Genomic DNA, 13227 nt, shown 5'->3' with positions numbered 1-13227 from the left:
AAAAAAAAATTCCTCTTCAAAAAAATGTCTCGTAATGACTGATAATTGCAAATATGTAGATTGAGAACGAAATGATACATGGAAGCGGTTATTAAATAATACTCGTAAATCATGCAATGTGAATTATATTAGTGCAATATGCAGTTTTCATGTAAACAAATTTTAAATGTAAAGCGCACCAGGTAAAAGAGTACTGTCGCAGTTTTCGAAAAATGTCACCCCACCACTACAAACGTTATGCAAATTTTATCATACACGTAATAGATTTGCAAACGTAGTTCCATATGTCGGCCATTTCTTGCACCAATTTTCCTGCCTTTCTTGGCAGAAGCTGTTTTCTCTATGGCTGAAATGCCCATACGATCAAATTTTAGAGAGGTTTTACGTACTAGTTCCCTCTCTCCAGTGGGCTCTGTATAAATAAGTGGCAACTTTATTATTACCACCTCGTCAGTATTTCGTTAAGCTACCTTTTGCTTTTATAAATACAAAGGCTACAACAGGCACAATGCCAAGCGAGGTGGCTCTGATAAAAGATGCCCATAAAAATATAAAGTCAAATATATCTAAACTACTGGATGGGCAAAAAGTCCGTAGAAACTTTAAAAACGAATAAAAACCGGAAAATAACTGAAAAAAATGGTTTGCAGGGTTAGCATCGCTAGGACACGCGAATTTTTTTAAGACAGGGAAAAAAATAACCAACAAAAACAGCCGATAGGTGGCGCTGGTACGAGTGACTTCGGTGGAAATATGCAAATGAGACGGTTATAAGAACTTGCGCTCTTAATCCACAATCAGTTCACTGTTGTAAACCGTGTATGTGAACAAGGATGCTGAGTGCGAAGGATAAAGCTGTATTGCTGAAGTTGTTTTACGTGAACCAGGAATCAGCGACCATTACCTTGCGTAAATTCCGAGTTAAGAAGATTGTGAGGACTGGAAAAGGGCCTTTAACAGCGACAGGCCTCATAAAGCTCTTTTAGTGGTTTGAAGAAACTGGAACGCTGGAGGATGATGTTTAAGGAAGACACGTTCACCGCGTGTTGCAGCCGAAATGGAAGCGGTAGCGTCCGTATCAGCTGCAGGGACCAACAGTGCCCGTGAAGCTGCCAGACGATTGGGCTTACCCCAATCCTCGATACGCAATATTCTTCATGGAATCCTTTATCTGTACCCATACAGATTGCAGTCGTGCCATTAACTTTTACCAGCGGATATCGTACAGGGGAAATCATCTCCGAGGTGGGCTTTCTCCAAAATCGAACAGAATCCCACCTGGGCCTTTAACATCTTGTGGGTAGATGAAGATCATTTTTCGCTTCATGGCGACGTTAATGCCCATAACTGTCGCGTCTGGGCGACGTTAATAACCATAACTGTCACGTCTGGACGACGTCTAATCCAACGGAGTACATGCAGAAACCATTTCATTCCTCAAAAGTGACAGTGTGGCGTGGGTTCACAGGTTCGTTCATCATATGATCCTTGTTCTTTGAAACTCAGTGCCCAGTAAATCGGTGGAAAACGGCTACGGTGAAGCAGCGTTATTTAACGCTTCTGCGCGAGAAGGTCGTGCCATGTTTGCTTGAATGAGATGCGCTTTCTACCGTCACGTTTATGCAAGATGGAGCAACTAGTCACACTGCTACTCTGGTCAAGGCATTCCTAATACAGACGTTCGGGGTAGACAAAGTCATTAGTAAGCGTTGTAGGTTCCCATGGCCTCCTCGGTCTCCAGCTTAGACACCAACAAACTTCTGGTTATGGGGATATTTGAAATCCCGGGTGTATCGATCCGGTCCATCCAATCTGTCGGAACTGAGAGATGCGATCCGCCGAGAGGTGTGATGAGAGTCGTGATTCAGAGTGAGAGTGTGATTCAGAGTCGGTCAGCATTGCGATCAATGAATTTTCAGGGTGTGCGAAGTAAGTTCTTTCTTTGAATTACGGGATATATTTAGGGTGGGTCATCGTTCCATGTAAAAAAAATTTTTTTTTTAATTTCCATCCGGCACAGCACAAAAAGGGTGCCAAATTATGTCTTTAGCTCACATAAATTTTTTTTAAGAATGGGTTGTCATCTTTTGCCTCCGGATTGACTTTAAAGAATACATATTTTGAAGAAAAATAACTGTTTTTTTGATGAGTTGTCACAGTGAGGTTTTAAAAAAAAATTTAATGTGCGTCTATAAAACAAATACAAAATTGCATGAATAACATTTATTTACTACAAGAAAAAGTTTACAAAAATGGCATTTATATTATTGTCATCATATTTCAAACAGCGCGAAAATCCTTCTTACTATAGAATTTCGGCACATCGTTTCAAGACTCTGATTTTTTATGAAGCTTTCTCTCCGAGATTTTTTGCACAATGTGGCTAAGGTGTCTATAACAGTGTTGACCGTCTTTTCTACAGTTTGTGTTTGACATAGCAGGCGTAGTAAAGACATTTCTCCTGATTTTTGGACGGCAAACAGTTGGATGTCTTCGTCAGGTATGGATTTCAATATTTGTGGATCAGATATATTCTACTTCTGCCAGTCAATGAGATCGATGTAAGATGATGCATCAAATTTTACAATAGTAAATTGAAACAGTCGGAGTCTATTTTTCTGAATGCGGTGGGCTGCTAGTTCACGGATCTTCGGTTCAGAGTCGGTCAGCATCGCGATCAATGAATTTTCAGGATGTGCGAAGTAAGTGCTTTCTTTGAATTACGGGATATATTTTGTCTTTCAGTTCCGCGGGCAAATACCTAGTTGCAGCGATAAGCTTGAACAGGTGCTGTGTTCCATCTTTACAGGAAGGGTGAGTTTTGACAGCAAACCAAGTTGGATCGTAAAAATTGACGACATATGTTGCTAGAATTATTAAATTTTCAGAAGATTCCATCGAAACGTAGAATTCGATTAGCAGGAGTTAGCCATCGGGCATGAGCCATTTTGCCTGGTGATTTGTTTGCTAAATCCTTAGGTCTTTCCAAACTGCTGAGACTATTCTGTGCAAATACATTTGATTGGGTTATCGGAAATTATGAGATGCATCGGTTGCGTGTAGTTACAGAGACATATCTTACACAAGGGACGGACTTTATTTCACACAACATCCTATATACATGACGAGAAACGAACTGCGCAATAACTAGAATAATCACCTGATGGCGCTTTGAGCGCGTACATCAATCCTCGCTCTGAGGAAGTGGCTTTCTTTTCCCACACGTCGGCGGCGACGCCACAGACTATCCCCCCAGTGAGCGAGCGAACGCTAATGTAGGAAATACAAGATTGACATTCACATATTGATGATACAAAATTATAACAAATAATAACCAATGTGCATGTGTGTATAAATACTTGCGACAGCTGAGAATTCAATATTTTGCTAAGACGAATGAAAAATACGAATATATACGATGTTAACATGTTTGCAATGATTTGAAAAAAATAAATAATGTAAATTAACACTTATGCGAGAAATGCGAAAATAATATGTACACATATGCGGAAATGTAAAGGCATAACACAAGAATATAAATGGGTGTAAAACATATGCAATCAAAAATACGAAACAAATCGTTCTGGAAAATGAACTCTTCGTCCATAACGAGTTGTTACTGTTTTTTCTGTCGTTGACACTGGATTTTTGGAGTCCTGTTTAGAACTGATCTCATTTGGTAGTTCGGTGACTGCAGGTGGTTCTCTGTCATCCATGGCGAATGCAGGTTTGACTCTGTCAATAGACACTGAGATAGATTTACCATTTACTTTGATTACAAAAACTTTGTCGGTCCTTCGCACTACAGGATATGGTCCAGTGTAGGGTGCGCTTAATGCAGGTCGAACTTTGTCTACGCGTAAGAACACATGAGAACAAGATTTTAAGGAAGGATGAACATAAATCTTGAAAGTATTCTTATGAGATGGAGATACGGGTGATAAACTCCTCATGAGCGAAGACAGCATTGATGCATAGGTAGCGTCTGGTGTAGATTTGGACACCTCATCTGAAAGTAGGTCAGATGGCAATCTAATAGTGGTTCCATACACCAGTTCGGCACAGGTAGCTTGAAGATCCTCCTTGAAAGCGGATCGTAGACCCAGGAGGACTATCGGAAGCGATTCTGACCATTTGGTATTGTCGTGAGCAATGATGGCACTTTTTAGGGTGCGATGAAATCGCTCGACCAGACCATTGGCAATTGGATGATATGCAGTGGTTCGTATGCGATCTGTTCCTAGTAGTGCTGCGAGCTGCTGGAAGAGATGAGATTCAAATTGAGTTCCACGATCTGTGGTCACTGTTGAGGGACACCCAAAACGACTGATCCATGAATCAAAGAATGCTTTGCAGATGGTTTCGGCGCGTATGTCCGGTATCGGTGTTACTTCGGTCCATCTTGTAAATCTGTCTATCATGGTAAGACAGTAGATGTTCCCGTTTGATGGTGGATAAGGGCCTATAATGTCAATGTGCACATGTGAAAAACGAGCGTCGGGAAGTGCGAAGGTGCTCAGAGGTGCTTTTGTGTGCCTCTGGATTTTCGATCGCTGGCATGATTGGCAGCAGCGTACCCAAGCTGTGATGTTTTTGTTCATGTTTGGCCACACATATCGTGAGCAAATGAGGTTTTTTGTTACAGCGATTCCGGGATGCGATAGATTGTGAAGGTGGTCAAAAATCAGCTTTCGATACGAGTGTGGAACGAAAGGTCTGGGTGAGCCAGTTGAAATGTCACACCATAATTCACCATCTGTTAGATGACATGGCTTCAGTTCCAGTTGTAGAGATGTGTTGTTACCCTTCAAAATTTCTTTCAGTTCCGGGTCGCTTGATTGAAATTCCCCGAATTCTTTGAAATTAATGTCCTTAGAACCAGTTATTGCGTCAATTTCGATTCTTGACAGTGCATCTGCGGCATAATTTTGAGAGCCTTGGACGTGACGGATATCGGTTGAATACTGGGATATCAAGTCCAAATGACGAAGCTGTCGCGGCGAACATTTGTTTGGATTTTGCTTGAAGGCATAAATTAGGGGCCTCTGATCTGTGTAGATAATGAACTCCCTGCCTTCGAGCATGTGCTTGAATTTTTTTATAGATGAATAAATTGCAAATAGTTCTCGGTCGTATGCGGACCATTTGTTTTGACTTTTGGACAATTTCATAGAGAAGAATGCGATGGGTTCCCATTTGTCGGCTAATTGCATGAGAGCACCACCCACTGCGACATCTGAAGCATCTACCCAAACACTTAATTTAGCTCCAGGAAGTGGATGTCTCAGGAGTGTGGCATTTGCCATGGCATCTTTGGCCAAAGTGAACGACTTTGTTGCTTCATCGGTCCACGCGAGTTGGTCGTTGGCACGAGCAGAACGAGGTGATTTTTTATTTTTATGACCTTCGAGAAATTTTATTAACGGATGTAACAAATCGGCAGCTTTCGGAATGAAACGTCGATAAAAATTGTACATACCGAGAAATCTTCGAAGTTGTGTCAAGGTCGTTGGCTGTGGATAATCCAAGATACACTGAACTCGATCTGTCAGAGGTTCGATGCCGCTTGTAGATAGCCGGAATCCAAGGAAGTCGATGGTTTCTTTACCGAAGTTGCACTTGGAGACGTTGACGCAGAGTCCATATTCTTGAAGTCTGTTGAAGAGAGTCTTAAGATGATGGATGTGTTCATCAGGATCTTTTGATGCAATCAGGATGTCGTCGACGAATGCGTAAACTCCAGGAAGTCCTCTGGTCACTTCATCGATGAATCGCTGGAAGGTTGCAGAAGCGTTGCACAATCCGAATTGCATCCTGGTGCTCTCAAACAATCCGAAAGGTGTGCATATTGCTGTTTTGTGGATGTCATCAGGATTTATTGGGATCTGATGATAGGCTTTTATGAGATCCACATGGCTGAAAATTTTAGTACCATGCAGTTCAGCAGTGAAATCAGCAATGCAAGGAATGGGATATTTGTCTTTTAACGTTTGTGCATTTAAAGCACGGAAATCTCCGACCGGTCGAAATTCCAAGGTACCCTTTTTTGGTACCATATGAAGTGGTGAGGCGTAATTACTCCTCGAAGGTCTCAAATGCCCCAGTTGCAGCATGTTGTGAAATTCCGATTTCGCTATTTTTAATCTGTCTGGAGCTAACCTACGAGGTTTCGCCACCACAGGCGGTCCTTTTGTGGATATATGATGGATGGTGTTGTGCTTTACTGGTGCATTTGGATTAGGAAGTTTAGTGATCTCCGGGAATTCAGAAATCAGCTTGTGATACGCCGAGTCACCGGTAATCGTTTTCACCGAATGAATGCACGTTGCGTTTGAGACGCGTCCGGGACGTTTCAATTTCGTTTTCAAGTCACGTAGGAACTTGTTGCGAAGGTCCGGGACTAAGTCGAAATAATGAAGGAAATCCGCACCCAGTATAGGAGTTGACACATTGGCGATGTAAAATGGCCAGGAAAAATTTCGTCTCAAGCCGAAATCCACGGAAAGAATACGTTGGCCGTACACCTCGATGGATGATGAATTCGCGGCTGCGAACGCTTGAACAGGCCGTTGTTTGCGCTGAGAAAGGCTTGCCGGCAAGATCGAAACATCACTGCCCGTATCAACGAGGAAAGATAGATTCGTTTTCATGTCTTTCACAAACAGGCGACGTGACGTAGATGGCAAAGAGCAAGTCGCCTCTACTCTTTGCTGAGTTCGTTTCCCGAATATTTGCAGGGAGAGACACATTTCTTGGCATCGGTGCCGAATCGTCGATGATACCAACATTCGTCGCGATTTTTCGATCTGCTACGCTGTCGCGGGTAGCGATTTCGGTACGGGCTACGACTTCGCCCTCGGGAAATCTCGTCGATTCGCACATGGAGCTTCTCGATTTCCGACAACAAACGTTCCTCGATGGAATTCGCGGAAGAGTTAGAACAGGCACTTACCGCTTGTGGTGCTACGTCCATGACGCGATCGGCGATTTCGGCCGCTTTGTCCAACGTTAGTGGTGTGACTGCAGCCAGGATAGATTGCACAGATGTTGGCAAATGCTGAAGAAACAGTTCCAACATGAGCTCGTCCGGAACGCTGTGTGATTCCGCGCGACGCCGCATGACCCGCAAAAGTTCACTTGGACGACGATCACCGAGTTGCTCCCCAGTGAGAAGTTTCCGTATCTCTTGCTGTGACGATTCACCACTGCGCTTGATTAATTCCGATTTCACGTGTCCGTAGGGATCTGTTGCCGTTGGATTCGTGATGACATCGCGGATGACGGAAGCTGCTTCCGGTGGTAGATGGGCCACTATGTAGTTGAATTTTGTGCGACTGTCCGTTACCGGTTTCGGAATCCCCAGTTCGAAAGTTGATTCGCACATCACGAACCACAGTGTAGGATCGGCGAAATTGTACGGTGGTATCTTTACCGCTGCCACGTCCGCCATGCTTTCGCTTTTGCGTGGGCGAGAATGTTCAACAGCACGTGTTGTTTCCGTTGAGATGCGTCCGCTGTTTCTTTTTTTAGATATAATGTCTCAACTGATGATCAGACTTTCCAAGGTCACCAATATCGGGAATTATGAGATGCATCGGTTGCGTGTAGTTACAGAGACATATCTTACACAAGGGACGGACTTTATTTCACACAACATCCTATATACATGACGAGAAACGAACTGCGCAATAACTAGAATAATCACCTGATGGCGCTTTGAGCGCGTACATCAATCCTCGCTCTGAGGAAGTGGCTTTCTTTTCCCACACGTCGGCGGCGACGCCACAGGGTAACTGTTGAAATAACTTGAAACGAAACGCCATCATTTTTTTTCACATATTTCTATATTTTTGCTGATTCTTCCTGAAAATGTTTTGGGTCCCAATGTGCTGCCGTCAATATGTAGAAACAAGTGTCGGAAGGGTAATTCGTTTATATGCAGTACACAGATAATCCACCGCAACGGCTTATTTAACCTTTTTTCAAGCAGACGTATGACACCTTCATATTTACCAATATTCACATTTGTTCCACGTCACACACAACTGCCACTAAAGACTCCATAGATATTTCTGATTCCAAGAAAAAATCGAAGTTCTATGTACACAGATGTGCCAAAAGCTGCTGCTTCGACGCTGGTTCCATTATCAATGGAATATGCTCTTCAAGAATGCTCTGTCTCTACATTTTTCTCTCCTTTTCTGATATAATTAAAGTTTTATCCTTTCGTCCGTCGAAGTACAGCTATTTGAACGACTTTGGTCGATCGTTGGTAGATAAGGAAGCTTTTTCTCTCTGACAGGTATTTTTTTCTTTATTAAGGGAAAATGCACTCTTCGATGTTTTTACACTTGCAGGATGAAATAAATGTCAAACAATAAATTTACGGCAAAACTCTTCTAATTGCTTCCTCGGTATTTTAGGGTGTGGTTTTAAAATATTTTTGTATTTCATACATGATGCGCCTTTAACATCGCTTTCACTCGTTTATATTGGACAGAAGGGATGGAAGATCTTGACCATATTTCTTCGATTTTTGCTACGACAGTGCCCTCTAGTTCCTTATACGTGGGCTCTTTATTAGTTTCATTATAACGTTTCATCTTATGTGACGGTTCCACTCATAGAACTTCATAACATCTTCGTAGATTGGTAACATTGTATTTAATGTCCCTTGAATCACGAAATAACGGACATTTCCACTTTGAACGAGTACGAATCATGATGAAAATGGCACGAACGAGCGCGACACAATCTCACCTTATTTCAGCAGGAGTTGTACTGGGAAACATGAGCATCGCATGCGCACGCGTAGGGTCTTCCTAGACTCTTCCCCAATCTACCCACCAATCCAACCCTCACACCTACAACGTGACGAATTGTCTGTGTTCGTAGAAAGTAACGTAATTGGTCGAAACTAACTGAAACCAACCTTGAAAAAAAAATCAAAAATATCGAAAAAATCAAAAAATCTATATCAATCCGGAGGCAGTTACACTAATCAGAATGTAAACAAAAAAAAATCACAAGTGTTATTTTGAGACCATTTAGCACCTTTTTATCGCTGTGCTCCTTAAAAAAATGCGAATTTTGTTTTTTTGACCCATCCTAGTATACATCCGGACCTGCTACCCATCGGCTGTTTTTTGGGTTATTTTTTTTTCCTGTCTTAAAAAAATTCCCGTGACCTAGCGATGCTAACCCTGCAAACCGTTTTTATTTCGGGTTATTTTTTCGGTTTTTATGAATTTTTAAATTTTCTACTGACTTTTTGCCCACCCTGTACGTCAAAAATACAGCAACGCATTAAGAGCAATAAAAAACCATATTGTGACAAAATATACTGCCCATAAAAATATTTATGGTTGTCTGATCTAAGTATATATATATAGATAGCTTCTCGATTTATCTAAATATGTTTATCGTATTTATACAAATACAGGGCCACAACAGGCATAATGCCCAGCGAGGTTTCCATTTTTTTTTTTTAAACGTGTCAATTGAGTTAGAATTCACGACCCCCAGAGGTAAGCCATTCCATTTATTCACAATTTATTAGATAAACACTCCCTACGAAACCACAACCTGGAATTTTCCCGTACCAATTGATATTAGTTTCTCCTGGAGGAAGTTTAAGGTAGAAGAACTTAGAGTTATTCTTCTCCTACCACTCTAAGGTAGGAGACCCCTTAAGTGAATGTTAGAAGAGAGGGGAAAAACAAAATTTTGTATCTCATCACATATGGTATCAAGTAAAACAAATATATGTAACAAATTAGCATGTTATTTTTGAATACGCTTTCTAATTGAAAATATATTTATACTAGCTATTACGTGAGGCTTCTCTCGCATGGATTTGGTAATCTGAAAATTGCTTGACGATGAATCCTTCATATAACATTTGAACCCTGCATGACCTGCTTACGTTTTGAATTTCTAGAAATCGCGTCTTAGTGTGAGTCTCTATATTATAAAATACAATTCTGAATAAATTTCATATTTATAGCTTCAGCGACTTATGCTCAGCGATGATTGCCTCATATAACCTTCGAGTCCCCCCCCCCCCTTATGATCTCCTTAGAGGTTGAATTTCGAAAAATTCCTTTTTAGTGAATCTCTACATTACAGAATAAAAATACAGAATAAATTTCATATTTACAGCTTCAGTGGTTTCAGTTTGGCATTATTTTTCTATATAACCTTCGAATCCCTCTTATGATCCCTCTTACGGGTCGAATTTTAGAAAAATCACCCCCCTCTTAATGAGTCCTTATATAATAAAATGAAACCACTGACCAAATTTCATATTTATAGCTTCAGCGGTTTTGGCTCGGCGATGATCTGCGAGTCAGTCAGAATATGTTATTTTATAGACAGAGTGCATAAGAGTAACAGGGCGTATGGTATTTTACATATTGATCCTAGAGTCATACTTCCGCCCGAGTGGCATGGTGGTAAGATGCTCGTCTACCACCGTGAAGGTTGTTGTCAGGGTCCCGGGTTCGAACACAAGGGAGGATATAGATAAGATATTTTCCCTAAAGAACTCGAGGCGACCACCGATAGACAGCGCCTTCACTTCCAACCCATCTCACTAATGGCAGTAAATTGCAATATAGCGATATGGCCAGAGTTGGTGTTTGGTGAAGTAGTAGAGTCATACTTCCAATTAGAAAAGGTATCCAAATAACGTGTAGTACTCAGATATGTCAATCATGTTGCGTTATTTGGTTATTAAAATAAAAATTTTGACTTTTTATGTGAACACCCTGTGCTAAAGAATCCGATTAGAAAGTTGTTGCTTTGTCTTTCCTGATGAGAACAAAAAAAATCCCACTTTTCCAAATGTAATATTCACTGAGATGAATTCGAAAAACAGAGGAAATTTTGGAAAAAACAGCATTAAATGCGGGTAAAATGGTTTACCCGTTTATTTGGTGCATATAGCTTTTTCAAAGAACCTTAATTTTAAAATTTCATTAAAAAAAAGAAACAAGTTATGGTCACTATATAAAAGTCTGCATGTACAATAATTTAAATTTTGTTGCATTGATACTCGTGTGCATGTTTTCTTCATTAAATTAATTTTGTAATTTAGAGGGTTGATATTTTAAGTTTGGAATTTTTATAACACAGCAATTATTGGATAATTAATTTAATTAATTACAAGAAACAAAATTTTCATCATAGAGACAACACAATATTCAAGGCGGTGCGGGAAGATAAAGTGAATTGCACTGGAGGTGCGGGTTGGAAATAAGGTTAAGAACCACTGACATACGAGGTGCTCCGTAAAGACCACACGAACACTTCTGAAGAAGAATCCTCATTCCAGGAAGTGTTCAAAGAACCATATTTCTACGGTCAATACTTCTCGAGTAAAACACATAATAAAATTCATTACATCATATTCAGCGCCAGGAAACGGAACCATTGCTCTTCCAATAGACTACGCTTACGACCTGCCATCCAAGTGGCTTACGTTGGAAGTAGAGCACTGAGAACCTATTTTGTCATGTCTTGCGCCTGATCTGACATCATAAACTTTCTATAATATTTTAATAATTATATATTGGTAATATAATTGATGATTAAGATATATTAATCGTATAATATAAACTTTTTTGTACGGAACTATTGGTCGTATAGGTATCTCTGCCATTGAGTGTTGGAAATAAATCCTTAGCATTGTTCAAAGTATTTAACCATCTTCTGATGAAAACCCTTTGGAATGAACAGTGCGCGCGTACTCGTCTGTACATATGTACAAAAAGCACTTATTGTTATCACTGATAAGGGGCCGTTCAAGTATTACGTAAGCCAAGTTTTAGCCATTTTTGACCCCCCTCTCCCCCCCCCCTTGTCAGAAAAATTTCGTCATCGCTGCTCCCTACCTCCTAACGCATATTGGTGGGATCAGAAACGTACGAGGGAGGGGGGCAGGAGGGGCTCGTGTGTCTCCCCCCAGACAAAAAAATCATTTTTTTTTAATTCAAAAAAATATAAACAAAAATTTATAAAGGTATAAAAATACCTTTATATGTGTGTATTATTATACTCAATTTCTGTTAATTTCAATGCTATTTGAAGGCTAAGAACTCAAAGTTTATCTTTAAAAAATTCATTGCGACCCACCCTTCCAGCCATATATGGTAAACCCTTGACCCGCAGACCAAATGTGGCCCTGAAGGTTATCTGTTGTGGCTTGCCCCCCTCAAACCTAATTTTGTAAAAATGAACTGAGCGGCACATTTACAAATCGCTTAAATGGCCCGTGGCACATTTTCAGATCACTGAAGTAGGCCTCAACGATCACTTTCGCTTTCAAAGATCATCTAAGTAACCTGCAACACAGTTAGAGAACACTTAAACGATCCGTGGCACATTTAGAGATCCCTTGAGTGACATCTGGCACAGTTTTAGAGCTCTTAAGCGTCCCCCAGTGTGGTTCTACATCACTCAAATTACCCGCGGAACATTCCCAGATTACTTAAGTGATCCGTGGTATAATTACGGATCACTAGAGTGATGCGTGGCACAGTTCCAGAACACTTAAGTGGCCCGGAAACATTTCCAGAGCACTTGAAGGATCCGTAAAACATTTAGAGATCACTAAAGTTGCTCTGTAGGGTACTTGTCAATAGGGAGAATGTTAGTTCAGGTTGCCCAATAACTATCGAAAGTTTTTTTTCGATTTTGGCGCACCGAATAAGATGCCATTAAGAATATTTCATATCTTCATAAAGGGTGGTTGATGACGTAAGCATCATCCAAACTCCCCCTCCCCCCTTGTCATCAAAAGTCAACAAATCGGAAACCCCCCTCCTCCCATCGATGCTGACGTAATACTTTTCTTAACCGCTTATATCCCCTTTGGGGACAGAGTGTGAGTCATGTTCTGGTTAGGTGGTGGTGACGTAATACTTGAATGACCCCTAAGAGGTCTTCTTTTCCTTCACCCACCCCCCTCCTCCTCTCGCCAAAAACTACTTATATTTTCTTTAAATCCCATCTTTGTAAATGTGTGTGTGTGTTTCTCCCGTTATACATTCTATTTTTTTTCAACACCTGGTCTCCATAACCAAACTGTTGAAGTGACATTAACGGATTTTCTAATCGGCATGGGGTCTTCCATTCGTGTCCTATCAGTGTATCCCTATTTTATCCATACCTTTTATCTCCCCCACCACATCAACAAGCCTTGTGAAGTGACTCGCTTAGACCTTC

General features: G+C 40.9%; 1 protein-coding gene across 1 annotated transcript; it reads right to left on the bottom strand.

Annotated features, from left to right (window-relative positions):
- Positions 1 to 6584: 6584 nt before the first annotated feature.
- On the bottom strand, positions 6585 to 7853 carry LOC149074636 (uncharacterized). The gene has a single exon (XM_089247030.1). The coding sequence runs from the start codon at positions 7448 to 7450 to the stop codon at positions 6701 to 6703; it is 750 nt and encodes a 249-aa protein (XP_089103156.1). The 5' UTR covers positions 7451 to 7853; the 3' UTR covers positions 6585 to 6700.
- Between the last annotated feature and the right edge of the window lie 5374 nt (positions 7854 to 13227).

The sequence above is a fragment of the Pholcus phalangioides genome, unplaced genomic scaffold (assembly GCF_987345545.1).
Source record: "Pholcus phalangioides strain wild (caught in Gottingen) unplaced genomic scaffold, Ppha-v1.0 ptg000017l_1, whole genome shotgun sequence".
Classification (NCBI taxonomy): domain Eukaryota; kingdom Metazoa; phylum Arthropoda; class Arachnida; order Araneae; family Pholcidae; genus Pholcus; species Pholcus phalangioides.
This window is presented reverse-complemented; position numbering and strand designations above follow the sequence as displayed.